Source organism: Polyodon spathula, chromosome 10 (genome assembly GCF_017654505.1).
Source record: "Polyodon spathula isolate WHYD16114869_AA chromosome 10, ASM1765450v1, whole genome shotgun sequence".
In the NCBI taxonomy this organism is placed as follows: Eukaryota; Metazoa; Chordata; class Actinopteri; order Acipenseriformes; family Polyodontidae; genus Polyodon; species Polyodon spathula.
Window position 1 is genome coordinate 19,674,408 of NC_054543.1, and position 19,359 is coordinate 19,693,766.

General features: G+C 40.1%; 1 protein-coding gene across 1 annotated transcript; it reads right to left on the reverse strand.

Annotated features, from left to right (window-relative positions):
- Positions 1–5,366: 5,366 nt before the first annotated feature.
- Positions 5,367–11,494, reverse strand: LOC121322057 (serglycin-like). The gene is made up of 3 exons (XM_041261537.1): positions 11,252–11,494; positions 10,077–10,218; positions 5,367–8,178 (listed from the first exon to the last, which is right to left on the reverse strand). The coding sequence occupies exons 1-3, from the start codon at positions 11,340–11,342 to the stop codon at positions 7,875–7,877; spliced, it is 537 nt and encodes a 178-aa protein (XP_041117471.1). The 5' UTR covers positions 11,343–11,494; the 3' UTR covers positions 5,367–7,874.
- Positions 11,495–19,359: the final 7,865 nt, after the last annotated feature.

Below are 19,359 nucleotides of genomic sequence, written 5' to 3' on the forward strand. Positions count from 1 at the left end.
TGACATTTGAGGGCTTCCTTGCATGGACAGCTTGCTTCAGGTCCTGCCACAACATTTCTATGGGGTTTAGGTCTGGATTTTGACTAGGCCTTTCTAAAAGAATGGAATTTCTTCCTCTGCAGCCATTCTTTTGTAGATCTGCTTGTATGTTTAGGACCATTGACTTGCTGCATGACCCACTTTTGTGGTCTTGAACTTTCTCCATTTGTAGGATATCTGTCTGGCAGTGGATTGGTGGAGGCCCAAATCCTTAGAAATGGTTTTGTAACCCTTTCTAGACTGATGAGCACCAATAACTGTTTTTCTGAGGTCCTCAGAGATTTATTTTAATCGTGGCATGACATGTTTCAGCACACCTGTATGGTGAAGATCAAACTCACAAAATGTCTGATCTTTATATAGGGTGGGGCCTCCCAAACTCACCCCTGAAGATCTACCTAATTATTTAAACACCTGATTCTAATTATCCCCTTAATTAAGCTGATAAAACCAGGGGTTCACTTACTTGGTGGCAGCATCATTGTATGGGGATGCTTCTCTGTGTCATGGCCTGGAAAGCTCATGAAGATAGAGGACAAAATGGATACAGCAAAGTACCAGGAGTTCCTGGAGGAAAACCTGCTGAAGTCTGCAAGAGACCTGGGACTTCAGAGAAGATTAATCTTCCAGCAGGACATTGACCCCAAACATATAGCCAAAGCCACACTGGAGTGGCTTAAAAAAAAAAGGTCAATGTCCTGGAGTGGCTCAGTCAAAGACCGGACCTCAATCCAGTTGAGAATATGTGGAAAGAGTTGAAAATTGCTGTTCACCAAAGGTCCCCATCCAACTTGATGGAGCTTGAGCAATTTTGCAAAGAAGAATGGGCAAAAATTGCAGTGTCCAGATGTGCAAAGCTGGTAGAGACTTATCCAAATAGACTCATGGCTGTAATAGCTGCCAAAGGTGCCTCTACCAAATATTGACTCAAGAGTGTGAATACTTATGCAATCAATTATTTTATGTTTTGTATTTGTAATTAATTTAGAACAATTTGTAGATTTTATTTTTCACTTTGACATTATGGACTTTTTTTGTGTTGATCAGTGGCAAAACTCCTAATTAAATCCACTTTGATTCCATATTGTAACATAATAAAATGTGGAAAAGTCCAAGGGGGGTGAATACTTTTGAGAGCCACTGTATATGCAGGGACGTCCAGCGGTCCAAGAGGCATCTGTCATCACCACTTGGTGGTTGAACACTACTCCCATATATACACCCTTGTGCAGATGAGAGGTCATCCAACGCTTGTAGTGTGCACATGCGAAGTAGACCCAGCTGAATGGCCGATATGGCTGCGGCTATCAGACCCAATAGTTTCAGGCACAATAGGAGTGTGACCTGCGATCCCTGTTGAAACAGGGAGTAGCAACCCTAGATAGCTGCAACTCTGTCGTCTGACAGGTATGGCCACTTCATACTGGAGTCCAGCCTGATCCCCAAATACATTGTGCACTGCATCAGTGTAAACTGACTCTTTGCATCGTTGATGGTGAGGCCCAGCCTTGTCAGATGCTCTGTCACGACTGCCGTGTGGGCCACTGCTCCCTCTCGCTACTGAGAACAGATCAACCATTTATTATTGTGATCCCCTGTAGTCGCATGTGGGCCAGGATAGCGACCACACACTTTGAAAATGTACGAGGAGCTAGGGAGAGGCCAAATGGCTGCACAGCAGACTCATAAAACGCTTCCATGAAAAGCACTGGATGAATGAGAACGTGAAAGTACGGTAATGAACCAGTTGCCCGGCCAGACAGACTGGAAAATGTGATGGTGAGTCAGCATCTGAAACCTCCTCCCTTTTAAGAACCCATTGTGGAGCCTCAGGTCTAGGATGGGCGAAAGCCGGCATCTTTTTTGGTTACCAGAAAATACCTCGAGTAGTACCCCTCTCCATGGGAGGTGGAGTCTATGAGACGAATGGCTCGCTTGGACAGCAAGGTGGCTACATCCTTCTGAAGTACCTAGGCTTGGAGAGGGTCTGTCATGAATGTATTTGTGATGCCTCGAAAGGGAAGAGGTCCCAAGCAGAACTGAAGTATGTAACCATTGTGCACGATGGCGAGCACCCAGGGGTGCGACTACAGGGGGCTTGCGTGTCGGGGATGTCCAACAGGGGGTCCTGGGACAGTTCATGGAGGAGGAGCTCTGGGGCTCAAACCTATTCTCACTTTCCTGGGGCTGAAAAGCTGCACAGATGCTGCAGGCCACTTCTCTCTCAAGGGTCAAGGTGGCATGTTGGACGCCCAAGCAGCGCACACAGATTGTATGCTTATCCGCCTGCTGGATCTTTGCCTTGCAGGTCATACAGGGTTGGAACCCTGAATTGTCTGACATCAGTTCAGTGTTCTGCATCGGCTGTGCATCGATCACCGCTTGCACTGGCTGTAACAAGCACTCGAGCACTGATTAAATAGTGCAGCACTGTGCATTCACACACTAGTGCTGTAGCAGAGGGCACCTGAACACAGTGTGCACCGTGCATCATGTGCACTGTGTGCACCATGAGTAGCGAGCACCGTGTACTGTGTGGCACCGTATGCCCGTGCACTTGTATAGCAGTCAGCACTTAGCACCGTGTGCACCGTGCACACAGAGTACCGTAAGCACTGTGTGCACTGTGTACCATGCAGCACTGTGCTTTTTGTGCACTGACGCTGTTGCAATCAGCCAATCACCATGTGCACCGTGCACTGTGTGCACCATGCGTACTAAGTTCCTTAGCTCTACGTGCACCGTGTACCGTGCAGCACCGTGCATTCTTGCACTAACGCTGTAACAGTGGGCATCAAGCAACGTGTGCACCATGCGTACCAAGCACCATGTGCATTGAGTACAGTAGCACTATGTGCACCGTGTACCGTGCAGCACCATGTGTTCTTGCACTAGTGCTGTAGCAGTGGGCACAGTGTGTACTGAACACCGTGTGTACCGGGTACCGTGCAGCACAGTGCGTTTGTGCAGTGGGTAGCAGTGGGTACCAAGCACAGTGTGTACTGAGCATTGCGTGCACCGAGTTACAAGAGCACTATGTGCACCATGTACTGTGCAGCGCTGTGTCTGTGCACTGACGCTGTAGCGCTGGGCACTGTGTGCCGTATGCATTGAGCACCTTGCGCACCTAGATACCAGTAAGTACCAAGGGCTATGCGTGCATCAGGGTACCGAAGCACCGGGGGGCAGCTATGCAACTGTGCCTACTCTAATCGCATGGTCACACACATGGTCAGCACGTAGCGTACACCAGGGAGACACAAGGGCCGAAACCGCGGCGGGCGAGTCAGAAGCGGACAGCGATCGATATAGATAGGGGAAAGCACACTGTTTGTTTACAAGGCCTGAGTCACCGAGGTGGAGAAGCCGTGGAGGAGGAGGTGGAGGAGAGCACAGCTGGAGGAGTCACTCAACAGCTGGGATGCGGCAAGGCCTAGCCCCGTGGAGGAACTGTGCATTCTCAAGAAGGAAATAGACAATCACTCGCGAGGGTGAGTGCACATGCAGTCGTTCACACATGACAGACAGATAACAAAGAACAGCCTACCGCGCAAGCAAGGAGGCTGCTGAAAGACAGAAAGGCGAAAGGCTTGGTCTTTTTCAGAGTTGTTGATTCCAGGAAAGCGGCAAGCGATGAATGCAAGGGAAATACAATCGACTCGAGAAGCTCTTTTCTATCAACATGCTCAACTCAGCTCAACAGAAACCTCAGAATGGAGTGAGGTAACCAGTGGAGTACCACAGGGGTCAGTATTTGGTCCTCTGTTATTCCTAATCTACATTAATGATTTAGATTCTGGTATAGTAAGCAAACTTGTTAAATTTGCAGATGACACAAAAATATGAGGAGAGGAGATTCAGAACTGGGCAGACACATGGCAAATTCCATTTAATATAGAAAAGTGTAAGGTACTGCATGCAGGTAATAAAAATGTTGACTTAGAAATGTCTTCATCTAGACAATGTGGGGAAGCTGTAAAAAAGGCCAACAAGATGCTCGGATATATTGTGAAAAGTGTTGAATTTAAATCAACAGAAGTAATGAACAATGCATTAGTAAGACCTCATCTTGAATATTGTGTTCAGTTCTGATCACCTTGCTACAAAAGGATATTGCTTCTCTAGAAAGAGTGCAAAGAAGAGCGACCAGAATTATTCTGGGTTCATAAGGCATGTCATATGCAGACAGGCTAAAAGAATTAAACAAAAAAGACGGCGACCTGATTCAAGCATTCAAAATTCTAAAAGGTATTGACAATGTCGACCCAAGGGACTTTTTCGACCTGAAAAAAGAAACAAAGACCAGGGGTAACAAATGGAGATTATACAAAGGGGCATTCAGAACAGAAATAGGAGGCACTTTTTTACAGAGAATTGTGAGGGTCTGGAACCAACTCCCCAGTAATGTTGTTGAAGCTGACACCCTGGGATCCTTCAAGAAGCTGCTTGATGAGATTCTGGGATCAATAAGCTACTAACAACCAAACGAGCAAGATGGGCCGAATTGCCTCCTCTCGTTTGTAAACTTTCTTATGTTCTTATGATTAGTTAGAAAAAGTCTCTCCAAATTCGATTTTTTGAATTGAGCAAGTGCACTGTCGCACAATAAGCAGACGCATTTACCTCCATTGCCATGCACAAAGAAAAATGTATTTTCCCATTCTTCCCGGAATGATCTGTATTCATCTTCATACTTTCGCTTTTTTTTTTAACCTGCGCCATTATTTGGTGCTCCTTCACACTAGTTACAGTCTGAGTCCCACGACAGCTATTCGAAAAAGGAAACACGTGACATAGTAAAAGCATTTTAATTGGCTAATAACTTAGCGTGTAAATTGTGTTTGCAGTGTATAAGGGGAAATGTAGTTTTACATTGCTTCTAACTGAACTACATAATCACACAGTGTTTTAATATCATGTGCCGCAAAGAACTGAAGGAGACACATTAAAGAGCCACTTGCTGCTCGCGAGCCGCGGTTTGAGTATCACTGCTATAGTGCCTCCCTGTATTATAGTGCCTCCCTACTACTATCATACCTCCGGTAGCATTATCCTACAGGAGGCAGCATCAGAGAGATTTGATATCATATAGTGCATCAATGTATTATAATGCAGTCGTTAGCACTATCATACAGGAGGCACGATCAGACAGGCTAGTTCCATATTATAATGCTTCCGGTAGGCACTATCATACAGTGTAGGCAGTGTTGGTTATGACAACAGCACTCTCTCAGCACTTACGACACTTCCTGTAGCATCCCCCACCACAGCTGTGTTTTCAAAATGAAAGCTAGAATGATGAAAAAGTTTGATGATCATGACACAAATCAGTAGCATGTATAGTTTATTATAGAATGCAAAATTGCAATGAATAGTTTAATTTAAATTGGATAAATGGTATTTAAGCACTAGATGTCATTTGGTAAGAAAATAAGTTGTTAGTATCATGGTAAAGCATATTAAATTCACTGATTTACAGTATGTGGAATAACTTCTAGTGTTAATTAGTGAAATACATTGGTTAAATGATTTAAATAGAAAAAAAAAATCCAATAGTATTTATTTTCAAGAAATTGAAAGGCCACCCTCTTTTAAGACCACATTTAGATGGTCCCTTGACTGGACTTTATTCCATACTTACTGTATTCTTATTAATTAATTTAGCAACACTCCAAAAGTCTAGAAATAAAAACACCAGGCATGTGGAATTCCACTTTCTAAACAACTCAGTTGGCGTTTATTTTCCTTCAGAAACAACTGTCATATTTGGACTCAATGAATTTGAGAATCTAGGCCAAAGTGTTGTATATAAAAATATGTAGCACACTGGATTTTTTGTCTTTTTTTTTTTTTTTGCTCAGAGAGAATGTAGCATGCAAGCATATTTGACCTCAAGCACAGAGATGTGTCAGAACTACATTTTGTGGTTTAAGATGTTTTTATAGTTCACAGTTCTTGTCAGCGTATCTCATGCACATCTATGCAGGGAACTTACTTTTTTTTGTTAAAGTATAAAAGGGAAAAACCTGCAAATCACATCTCAAGGAGCCTTTTACACAACTAAAAAACATGTTTTTTGATTTGAGTGTTGTGTTTTTCTATGGTAGTCATAGAACATTCATTCTGATACTTTTGTACACCATGGCAAAGTTTCAGGATATTTTATGTTTTCAGAAGTAAAAGACGAATAAGCATTTCTGAGAATTACCAGTCATTATTCAGTTTACTGGGAGCAGCAACTACTTGAAGCTCTTAAGCAATAATGTTGGGGCTTCTTCAGGATATTACAAGATAAACAGACTCCCGAGTGGATAAATGCCAAGAACTTATCGTTGTGAAGTAAAAATAGAACAACACTTATTTCAATACAATACAAAGACATTTTTTGAAAAAGACTTGATTTTAAAGAAAAAGTTATTATTTTTAACAAGTGTAGATAATGTCAAATAAAAGTACAAGTATTAACCAGATTTGGTTCTGTTGAGGTCTTCATTATTGCTAGGGTGAAAGGGGATATAGTGGAGGCGGTCGTACATCTATGTGTCACGCTTATCCATGAAACTTGGTATTAACATTATTTAGCCTAAGTTATTGAGAATATCAGATTCTAAAGATATAGGGGGGTGTTTGTATATACATACATCTGTACGTCACACTTATATTCTTGCATTTATCTGGAGAACCACTGGAGATCCAATTGTTATGAAACTTGGTAGCATCGTTATTCGTGTACGGTATTCAGACTACTGGATTTTGGGGATATTGGGGTGTGTCTGTATGTCACATTTTGATTATATCTGGAGAACTGCTTATCAAATATGATAAAACATGTCATTGCTAATTATTTTTCTATACTATTGTGTAATACTATTGATATGTGCCATGTTCATCAACTTTTTTTACCATACTGATGGCTCTCATTCTGAATTTACGGCTGGGCTGGGGGAGGAGGGTTGGGGTTCTGGGGTTCAACATGATAGATCACTCAGAAAACAAACCCTAAATCCTAGCCTACCCTTGGACCTTTAGGGAGGAGAAATGTCTTCATGCAATGGGTGCTCGATATGAAGTTAGGGTTGGGGCTATGCATGCAGGCCAAAGCCAGTTTAGGTCTGTGCTCTCGTGTAAATGGAGTGGCTCAATTGAGAAGAATCTTTTAATCTGATCGACTCTAAGCCTGCTCAAGTCTGAGTTGTAAGTGTAAACACACCTTTTGACAATCCTATTCTCCCCTGCCCTGAATGGCTAACATCATAAGAAGACTATCATTATGGGCTGGGCTTCTCATAAGCAGACTTTGAATTGTGTCCAACTGTCTATCAGTTTTGTGACATGGACAGTTTATTACACAGCAAACCTTAATACAATGCATCTAAATGATAACACTTAAATGTTGAAGTATATACGAACTACGTCTTGTGGGGTCATGACCATAGAGCATACTGGGAAAGCACGCATATGTGGAAATTAGAAAACAAAATAATTATTTGTATATAACACCACAATTCACTGTACAAGCTCTATTTGCATAGTCGTTTAGGCACTTTTAAAACATGATCAACAATAGTTTTGTTTCTCATTTTCACAGTATACAGCCTGGTGCAATTGTGATTCTGTGCTTATTATTCATTAAAACATACTCATTCATGTTTAACACTGTAGATAAGAAGGAAAGTGTTTCAGTGGAATTGGGGGGGGGGGGGGGGGGAGCGGAGACAGACACTAAAACAAAAAACCAAACCAATGTGTTTTAATAGAAAAGCTTGTTGGAAAAAAAAACAAAAAAACACACAGCATAACTGGCAGACACCTTTCATTGCATCCTGAAGATTATTTTACAGGATAAACCCCTCTTCATGAAGCTTTAGATCCCGAGGGTTGCTTTGCTGGACTGGAACTCGACCAGGAAAGACAAATTGGGAATAATCAACATCGGCCCCTTCTGGCTTGGCCAGGAAGTCCTCTGTGTAGTCAGCACTTCCTTCTTCAGGACCTGCAGTTCTGCCGGCTATCAGGAGATCCTCATTCCACTGACTTCCAGAGCCCAGTTCGATTGTAATGTCCTGGAATTCCCCAGAATCATCGCCAGACTCTTCAAAAGTCATCACTGCCTCATCTTCGACTGGCTTTTTGTTCATACTGAAAGAGGAGGAAATATGGATGTTTGTTATTATAAAATCACATATCAGAAATCAACCAATCACAGTGAAGTATTTGCCAAAACTCCAGGACATCTTATCCTGTGTACAGATGCTATCCTGTGCATAGAACACCACACCTATATCTGGTACATTTTGTAAAATGGATCACCCTGTAAACTTTCTTTAAATTCTAAATGAACTTGACGGTAGTTTCTTCGAAGAAAATATTACTGAAATTCTAACTAGAAAAGCACTTTTGTTTTTAATAAATAGTCTCACCCATGACACAGCACCTGTAGGCCTATATGCATTGTATATTGTTTCTGGACTGAACCATTTCATAACCGGGGGAGGGGGATCCTCTCTCCCAAACTGCTCAAGATGATCTCTCTTATAGAAGAGACACCCTACACACAATGTATTAACTTATACAGTAAATCAATAATTTACATGAATTGGTATACAGTATTTTATTCTTTAGAAACCAACATCTAATATTAAGTGCAAGTGTGTATTTTTGAAAATTCAATTCCATTCCTTCAAATGTGGCCAGAAGTGGGCCTACGGTAACTGCACAGCAGACTGACATGAGCAGTATGGCTGTGTCTCTATGGGCTGTATGGCACCGAACTCCAGAACAAATCTTCTGGAAATCTAGATCCCTAGACGGTTACTTTTACAAAAGATTTCTAAAGGGCGACTCCTTTCAACTGTAACATCTCTTTCCAGGGATTTTCTACCATTATTTACAGCAGTTGGTACTTTTACATTTGTAATTGGGTCTGGCCCTGTGACTCAAGCTTTTTAGCATCTAACTTGTGTTTTAACAGAGTTAAAAACTTCGCTAAAAAGACAATATTACAATGAAGAAGAAAAAGAAAGACAAAGAATAAACAATACTGGTACAAAAACTAAGATGTGTTCTGTATTAGGAATGTTAGATTATGTTTCTAAACATTTAAACTTATTGGGAATTTGTAACTGATTAAAATAAGCTCAAGAAGCCATCGATGTGGACACTGAAACATAATGTGTAAATGAAAAAGAACTTTACACTGTACATTCTACTGTAAAAAAAACAAAAACACTACAGCTGACCTCTACATCTCTGTCAATGGATAAACGTTTATTAATAACATTTCTAAATATTTAAGAGTTAAACATTTAAAATGTTTAAAAACTATAAACTTTCAACATCACAACTACGGAGGAAGAAAAATGATCATTTTACAATGTAAACTATTATATTCTTAAAATCGACTTTGCACTAATTCCCCAGCAGGTGGCGCTGTGCCTTTCGTAATGCGATACTCCTCCTCTTGGAGAAAACCGTGAGGGAAAGCTTGGTTATTTCCAAGCTTTATATAAACTTTGCGCTAGGAGTAAATGCTTCGCATATCTGGCTTAATTTCCTTTTTGTGATTATGTAAAAGAATGTAATCAAAACTTCACGTTACTTCATGTTTTGCGATAATCTGCTTAGCACACAGGACCGAATATAAGGTGTTCCTGTATGAAAGTCAGGCATGCCATCCATACGGTATTTTAAAAGAGCCGAATGAAATATCCCACAGAGGTGTCAATGAAGGGATGAGGGCAACATTCCAAGTACTTCTATTCCAATGAGGCCATGGGGAGCGAGTGTCTTGTTATGGGTACTGTGCAAACTCTATAGGAATCATGTTCCATGAATTAAGAAATTATACAGCAACAATGCTTTTAATCAATGACACGACACATTAACACGTTTTGCCAATTTAACTTAAATTCGTAGCCAATAGATAACTCATATAACGATTGTTGCTGAGATATTTGGTTTCTTAGACCATGCTGTATGTTATTTGCATCCTAATAAAGCTTTGCCCAATTATATATAAAAAGCAGGTGTGCTCTTACAGGTCATGATCAACGTTGGGTGAAGGGACTTCAGCTCCGGATTTTGGAAGATCAATCCAAGGACCGCTTTCTTCCACACAGTTAGCGTTTTTGGCGTTCGGTTTGCATCGTACCCACATATATCTCCCTTTGGTTGGGGCAGCTTAGAGAGGAAAGAACAACACAGACGTTAATGTTTTGTCAGAATATCTGGGTGCCTTTTTATCATTATAATAATCCTATTCCGACCATAGGCAATGGTGTAATTTTAGTACTGTACATTTTTCCTAAATATTCTCTTGCGTCAGTGTACAGTACTTAAGACTGAAGGGATGGTTTTAAATCTCCAAACTCAAGGTTCAAACCCCCATGCCCCCACAGGGTTGTTAACGACATACTGAAACCGTAGGTCTGAGCGAAAACACAACTTTTTTTTTCCAAATTATGTTTGTTAATTTTTTCCAAATTATGTTTTTGTTAAGGGAGTGGCTGAATCTACTTGGGATGGCTGATTACCAGTATACATCTTATACTGCCAGTACGACCCCATCCCTACCCTCTAAAAACAAGATTGGTGCCAGTAGTTTAACACTGAGGCTGAAGAAAATATTTAATAACCTTACGCGCAGAGAAAGGGGAACGACTATTTTGGAAATATTTTGTACAGTTAAATTGGCAAGAGCGAAATCAGCCAAGTGCAAGTATAAACTCTATTGCGTACACAGTAATTTTACAGGAAACACTAAAGAGTTGCTATTATATCTGTTACAATGGCAACCTTATGTAAATATATTGTTAATTTATAAATTCAACACCGCCATTTACTAGTCCCCAGTTTCTTCATTAACCAGCTACTAAGAAAAACAGAAATAGCCCTTATCTTATATATGGCCTGTTTTTAACTAAGTTTTTAAAATTTAATCATATTTCGAATAGACGTTTCTAAAACTAAACACAAAAAAGCCAGTATGTTTTTCTTTGACTTCCCACAAAAAACAAGCTTCAGGATGTCTGTGTGTGTATATATATATATATATATATATATATATATATATATATATATATATATATATATATATATATATATATATAGCGCCAGGTATTTAGCTAGCCTATATTATATAAGAAAACTTTTTTTTTAAATCGGTAATATAATTCCAAGCAGTTAAAAAGTTTATAAATGATACAACGCTTACCTTGTACTGTGTATCCCAGAAAGAGGATCACACCCAAAGCCAGCAAAATCCTCCCGTTGGATTTCAAAAGGAGCTCTGTGTAGTTTCTCATGTCTCGCTTTTTGCCGTGTTCTCTGCCAAACCGTGTGAAAACTGTTCGAATCACTATTGAAATAAACTCTGCTCAGCTATAATATAACTCAACCCCAATCCGTCAGATGATGTGCGTCACAGCCTCAGTTTCCTGTCAAACCATCGTCAAGTTCAGAAATAAGTGTTGTACTGCAAACTTTTTTTTTTTTTTTTTTTTTTTTTTTTAAGAGACGCGCATAATAATAAAGTACCGAAATCAAAATATAGCTGGGCGTTTCCTTTGTTCTAATTTTAAAACGGCCCATCTTTTTCACCCAGAAAAAAGCTGTTGGTAATTAATGATACAACAGAAAATCCATTTTCACTTTTAACTACGCTGTTTCGTTCTTGAGCAATCTTACCCTTTCTATATTTAGTGATTCATATTAAAAACGGTTCATTGAACAGCAAGAGATGTCACTTAAAGAGCCGAGCTAATTCTAAAGGTTTACAAATCTATTTTCTTACCTCTTATTTAGCATTAGCAGAGGTCCCGTTCTTGCTCGTAGACATGTTGGTTCGTTGCATTTATGTAACAATTTGGAATATGCAGATATTTAATAAGACAACGCTATCAAACCGGCCAGTCAACGTCAGCATTAAGTCCGGTCTTTAACTGATTAACCTCTGATCTTGTTCTAAAGCACTTTATCATTTATTTATATCTAGTAAAACTGCAATTAAACGACACTCCAACACCAGGTTTGCCAGCCAATGCTACGCATACTCTGCTTTTACCACACAAAAATATTAAATACCAGGAAGTTGTTATTATTATTATTATTATTATTATTATTATTATTATTATTATTATTATTCCCTCTAAGCTTGCTTATATAGAGAAATGCTTGTTCAATTGTCATGACATTTTTTAGCATATATTATTGTAAGTAAAGTAAGTACAATTTGGTGTTTATCCTAATGCAGCATTGTCATTTTGAACAGCATACATAATGGACATTGCTAAAAGTATGTTTAAAGGTAAACACCACTCATGCACTCTAATAGGTATTTTTAACTGGTCCAAGGTGTCTTTTATTAGATGTTATTTCCCATTTTTGGTGACTGTTACCTGTGGGTTGACATATTATAGTGGAAACATGCATTGTAGAGGTTCTCCTACTGAAACTTAGACAGGGGGTGGAGTTCTAGGTACCCCAGAACTGTACAAATGGACAGGGGGTGGAGTTCTAGGTGCCCCAGAACTGTACAAATGGACAGGGGGTGGAGTTCTAGGTGCCCCAGAACTGTACAAATGGACAGGGGGTGGAGTTCTAGATGCCCCAGAACTGTACAAATGGATTTTATTCTCAGTACAATTGTACTAAAAAGAAACCTAATTGAATTAAAGTCTGACTCCACTATTTTTTTTATAGCAGTTTTAAAAAATAAACAGGGCTATGTGGAAAGGGGGCAGAGAGTGTAAGCCCACCAAAAATCAACAAAAAAATGTTTTGATTAGTTATGACCGTGCTTAAACTTTACAACAGTAGCAAGGAGCACACATCCAAACATTGAAGGCCTCTGCAAATGTTTCTACCATTGCAATTGCCAGCACTGCCCTTAAAAGTTTCACAGTACTTCAGCTTTGTTTTTTTAATTTGTTTTGATTTAGAATGGTCATGAGTTGTTGTTTGTTTTTCAAATAATGACCATATAAGTAAATGACCAAATCAGTCCTGCTTAAGAGTCCCAAGAAGACACTTCATTTTCAACAGAGTCCTGGTTTCTGTGTTGCACTTTTAAATATTGACTTGGGTTCTCTTTGTCAACTTCTTTTAAGAAAATAAAGACTTTTCTCAGAGCTTACAGCAGCTTCTGTGCACATATTTAGCTTGCTTTGCTTTTGTGTGGACACTAAAACTCTGTCCTTCAAGTGTACATTTTTTTAATTGGGTTAACAACGTGTAGCAAAAAAAACAAACAACCAAAAACAAATCAAAACACAGGCAACACTGAACAGCTGAATAGAAGGGGGACTTACATAACATATTCACTGGAAGTGACTCACCAGTTTTCACCATTAGCAGTAATTCCAAGCTTGGGTGGGGGTTTCCACTATTGTGGTCTTAACCATTTTTCTTTACAGAGAGATGGAGCTGAGATCACTAATGTTACCACAAGGTTAGAAGCCAATAGCTCTTCGTTCTATATTTTAAAAGCTGCAGATCCCATGGCTTAGAAAATGCAAAAATATTGAAAACTTGCCTTGGATGATCTGCGCAATTTAAGAATCTGACTGGCTGTTGTGAGGAGTAGAACAAAACTGGCTTACACAAGTAGTAACTCTTTTTAGCTTAGTAACCCTTTATATCTTAAGTCTCTTTTCCACTGTATAACTAAATCATGTCAGGGCCGCACTGGTTGCTTTTCCACTGCAGAGCCCGATCCATGCAACTGACATCACATGCAATGAACGTGTCAAGTTGCATGTAGATGATGTGGTAGTAGGAGACCCTGTGTTTGAGTTGAGAATGGCAGATCCAGTGGTTATGGCTGTGTTTGAGTTGAGAATGGCAGATCCAGTGGTTATGGCTGTGTTTGAGTTGAGAATGGCAGATCCAGTGGTTATGGATGTGTTTGAGTTGAGAATGGCAGATCCAGTGGTTATGGCTGTGTTTGAGTTGAGAATGGCAGATCCAGTGGTTATGGTTGTGTTTGAGTTGAGAATGGCAGATCCAGTGGTTATGACTGTGTTTGAGTTGAGAATGGCAGATCCAGTGGTTATGGCTGTGTTTGAGTTGAGAATGGCAGATCCAGTGGTTATGGCTGTGTTTGAGTTGAGAATGGCAGATCCAGTGGTTATGGATGTGTTTGAGTTGAGAATGGCAGATCCAGTGGTTATGGTTGTGTTTGAGTTGAGAATGGCAGATCCAGTGGTTATGGTTGTGTTTGAGTTGAGAATGGCAGATCCAGTGGTTATGGTTGTGTTTGAGTTGAGAATGGCAGATCCAGTGGTTATGGTTGTGTTTGAGTTGAGAATGGCAGATCCAGTGGTTATGGTTGTGTTTGAGTTGAGAATGGCAGATCCAGTGGTTATGGTTGTGTTTGAGTTGAGAATGGCAGATCCAGTGGTTATGGCTGTGTTTGAGTTGAGAATGGCAGATCCAGTGGTTATGGCTGTGTTTGAGTTGAGAATGGCAGATCCAGTGGTTATGGCTCGTGTTTGAGTTGAGAATGGCAGATCCAGTGGTTATGGCTGTGTTTGAGTTGAGAATGGCAGATCCAGTGGTTATGGCTGTGTTTGAGTTGAGAATGGCAGATCCAGTGGTTATGGATGTGTTTGAGTTGAGAATGGCAGATCCAGTGGTTATGGCTGTGTTTGAGTTGAGAATGGCAGATCCAGTGGTTATGGATGTGTTTGAGTTGAGAATGGCAGATCCAGTGGTTATGGCTGTGTTTGAGTTGAGAATGGCAGATCCAGTGGTTATGGCTGTGTTTGAGTTGAGAATGGCAGATCCAGTGGTTATGGATGTGTTTGAGTTGAGAATACAGTATATTGTGACTATTTATATGATTTATTGTATAAATCATTTGTATTATTATATTATTTGTGTTATGATTTATATTATATATGGTGGTGAGAAGCCGTGTTTTGATTTATTTTCGTAAAGACGAGCAAGATGCCGTCCCCCACATTATTTGTTATTGGCTATAGTTTAAAAACTTTGTGAGGATGCGTGACTGATCAGCTATTGATTATTTAACTAGCTAACAGTCACACATGCTTAAACTGCCACCTTCATGGCCATGGACTCTCCTCCCGAGGATCCAGACCTGTCGCTGTCGGAGGGTCCAGAGCTGTCGGTATTGGAGAATCCAGAGCTGTCGATGTCTCTCCCTTTTGTATTTGATCAGGGCCCTGAGGTGTCTCTGCCTGGGGGTCCAGAACCACAGCTGCTAAGGGATCTAGAGCCGTCATCTCCTGAGGACATGCTCCTACCCTTTGTTGTACCGTCCAGGGCTGCCTCGCCTGGGGTCGCTGGTTCTGCCTCATCTGGGGTCGCGGGCTCTGCCTCGCCTGAGATCGCGGGCTGTTCCTTGCCTGGGATCGCGGGCTGTGCTTCGCCTGGAGTCGTGGGTTCTGCTTCGCCTGGGGTTGCGAGCTCTACTTCGCCTGGGGTCGTTGGCTTTGCTTTGCCTGGGGTCGCTGGCTCTGCTTCGCCTGTGGTCGCCGGCTTTACTTCATCTGGGGTAGTCAGCTCGCCGTTGTCTGGGGCAGCCTGCTCACCCTCGCCTGGGGTCGCCTGCTCACCGCTGCCTGAGGAAGCAGCCTTTCTGCTGCTGGAGTGCTGCTTAGATTTAATAAAACATTAGCATTAAATTGCAAGTCTATCATACCAATTCTTAAAAATGATCCTTCCCAGGCTTTATGTTTTTGATACTTAATATTTAATCAAAATTACCATTCAGATAAGAAATACAGATGCTGCTGTAAACATGTTTACACACTTACCACTCAGGCACCTTGCTCACTAAATATCATGGTATCCCTGAATTAATATAGATAAAGAAATGCGAAAGAATTTAATTAAAAATCTGTCCCACAGGTTCAGTTGTACCCGAAATATTCTTAATTTACTGCCAATGACTGTGTGCCGTTTTACCTTAAAAAATATGTTTCTGCAATGGTGACTGCCAAGGATGACTGCCATATTGATTGAGTCCTGGCTGTGAATGAATGAAGCTGCTGATCATTTCTTGTAATTCCGCTGGGAGGGTTGCATAGGCCCAGGTGCTGGAGGCAAAATCCCCAAGTGCTGTTACTCCTCAGTGCACTACAGCGGACACTATTGGTGAGCACCAGTAGCTACCTGCAGGGCTAGCCCTTGACACTCTCAGGCTTCTGGGTTTAAAGAGACAATCTGCCTGGTCATGGGTTCAATTCTCCTGAGCTGTTGTAGGGAACTGCTGCAATGGGGGAACATCATTGGAATTCTTAATTCAGAGAAAAACAGGGAAAAGATAATTATTAAAATAAACTACTATTAAATCTATCATAAATAAATGGACAATGGTGTGGTGTAAACACAACATGCTGTCAGTTGCATTGCTCTGTGTTACCCTTTCTATGAGCTGCATGCAGCACCAAATGACCAAGCACCAAACCACTGATAACGTGCTAGCATTCAGTCTATTTAGACAGACATTTTATTTAGCCAGTACAGTCAGATGATTTCCTGTTTATTATGGTGCTCAAATTGCTTTTTTATTACCACATATCTGCAAATGGCGAGTTACTTTGTGATAAGCTTTCACAATATAGAAATGTGCCCTTTGGGATTGGATGATAAGTGATCTGCTTTACAATATTTCCTTTATCTAATGTTTTTCTTTTTTTATTCCAAGTCTTATAGAAACAATTTATTTTGCAGGTTTTTCCAGCAGATTATTCTGTTTACATATCATCGTGCAATTGGCTCTCCAGCATGTTTTCTGTCCTTGAGAAGAATTTCACATTGATACTCTCTGACTCTTTGCATCAGTTGCATAATGGAGAAACAACCCATTGGTTTATACTAAATATAATTAAAAGAAATAAGGAAATAAGGACTTAAGCTATGAACTAGTTATGCCACAATTATACAAAATGATCCAGGAGATAACCTATTGTATACAATACACAATTTTCCAAATAAATGTTAAAAACACACAGTTCATAAAAAGAACTATCGTATATATCAAAGCAACAATGTATTACTTGTTTTGGTTTATACGTTAAATAAGATTTTAGTATCAATCTAAAGTTTGCTTATTTTTTCTTTCATAATTCTCTTTTTTCTACCTCCTTTTCTTTCTCTTCCTTTCATTATATCATAATTGTGATAACAGACTTCAGTTTGAAACATTTGCCGTCTGTCTTGGACTTTGTATTCTTATGGTTTTATGTTTGATTCTAATCCCTGAAGACTACTGATTTTAGACATCAATTGCGGAAAATGAGGAGAACCAGGAACCAGGAAGTCAATAAGTCCTATTTCTACCCGGCTGCATGCAGTAACCACAGTGCTACCTACTGACTGAAATATAGACAGCGCCTGTATATTATTGTGCACTTTCGTTTCCCTTGGGGCTATTAATATTGATTTGTTTTTAATTTAGAGTGCCCAAGTATTTAACCCCCTTTTTTCAATCCCTACAACAGCATGGGAGAACTGAAGGCCAGTGGGCATCCTCTGATCTTACAACAAAGCTAACTGTCTCTTTACAAACACGTATGATTTTGCCTCCCTAACCTGCAGATGCACCAGAGCCAATGCAACACTCCTTGTGGAATCCTCAACAAAGACTGTCAGCTTCGCACAGCCTGGGCGTGAACGTGTGCTGACTGTTTGACTCACTCTGCAAGCCATGTGATAGTGCCTTTACCAGGTGAGCCAGTCAGTGACTAACAGTATTCATATAATGTCTCTCCCTTGAGTTGTAGACAAAAACAGAAGAGAAAACAGAAGTACTTTTCAACTGACCTACTATTTAGAATCCTAGCTTCTTGACACTTGTCCTACACATTTTTACTGCAGACTGTCTCATGCCATGGTAATGGCAGGCCCAGACTAGTGCACAGTAGCTCCAAGCAGCTCATATTAATACCGAAAATAATCCTAAATTAATATACTTACTCACATAACCCTGCAAAAGAGGTACCCAGAACAAAATAATATCTAATTCAAGTGTTCTCTTACAAATTTCAGAATATTGGAAGTAAATTAATAGGATTTGGAGTACTACTGCATTTATGGGAAAGCCATCTCAATAAAGTCTTTTGCATGCATTTGAGGATAAATAATTCAGGTATACTTTGTAAGAGGCATCTGAATGGGGTAAAATTGGCTACAAATGGCCCAAACACAGCCATCCTGCATTTATTCAATAGTGCTATGCAGCTTAGTGCACATACTTGCGTAGCACAGCATCAGTATACTTTTTTGTTTATTGCAGTATTCAGATGTGGTTCTGACCAGGAGTTAATGCGGTATGAACCAGAAAATTGAAAACGTAGTGCAGTAATATCGTGTTCACCCGGTATAGTGTGACCGACAGACAAACGGACGGACAGACAGGCAGACAGAAAGGCAGACATGAGCAGGGTAAAACATCCCCATCTTTTATCTAAGGATCTCTTATTTTTTCAGGGCCTTATGTCTATGAAAAGGATTTGGAATGATAAGATATAGTAATGAGTTTGCTACAAGGAATGGTTAGGGTTCAAGCACTTTAAAACATGATTTTGGCATCTAACGTAGTATCAGTATAGAGTAGTTTTATTATTTGTAACCAGTCAATTATGTCAAGGTTTTTCTTACACTATCAATGTTTCCGGTGATTTCGGCTGCATCAAAAATACAAGAACAATTTTTGTAAAATGCTGAGCGCCAATATATAACCAAGAAATATTTTAATATAATATTATAGCAATCTGTGCATTTGTGTTCATGTACTGTATTCCCTGCTGTCTGTTTGTGTTTGCATGCTTTGTGTGTTATTCCCTCCCTGCTGTATTCCGCCATTGTTTGTTTACCTTTTGTGCATGTATTCTAGTACCATGTAACCTGCTTTTTGTTTGTCTGCCCTGGTCTGTCCCCATTGGTTGTTATCTGTCTGTCCTGATTGATTGTTGTTCTGGTGTATGGCTGAGAGCTAATGGGATGTGTTTGAATGCAGATTAGTGGACAGAGCAGTTGACTCTGGCGTGTAAACGTTAGCGTCTGAATAAAATAATTATTTGAACAAAGAACAAGCATGTCTGTCCTGTTTCCTGCCTCCTGTTAAAACGTTACTATATCATCCATATCTAATAAAAGAGCATAAGTTTAGAAATATTAAAAGAAACTTGATGAAGTTTCTTTCAGTATTTAATATAATATAAACAACATGACCATTGAGTGATCAAAATAGGCAGAAAATATCAGATTTGAAAATCTAGCTAACATTACACTCTAAACAATGCAGCATTTTTCATTTCTTTTTTTTACTAAATATGTTATTGTCCATTTGAC

Bases quoted from the DNA above. Each gene is read 5' to 3' on its own strand.
- LOC121322057 (XM_041261537.1), bottom strand. From the start codon at position 11,342: ATGAGAAACTACACAGAGCTCCTTTTGAAATCCAACGGGAGGATTTTG. The intron at 10,219-11,251 runs GTAAGCGTTGTA...TTCCTCTCTAAG, and splicing joins TCTGGGATACACAGTACAAG to CTGCCCCAACCAAAGGGAGA. The intron at 8,179-10,076 runs GTAAGAGCACAC...CTCCTCTTTCAG, and splicing joins CCCAACGTTGATCATGACCT to TATGAACAAAAAGCCAGTCG.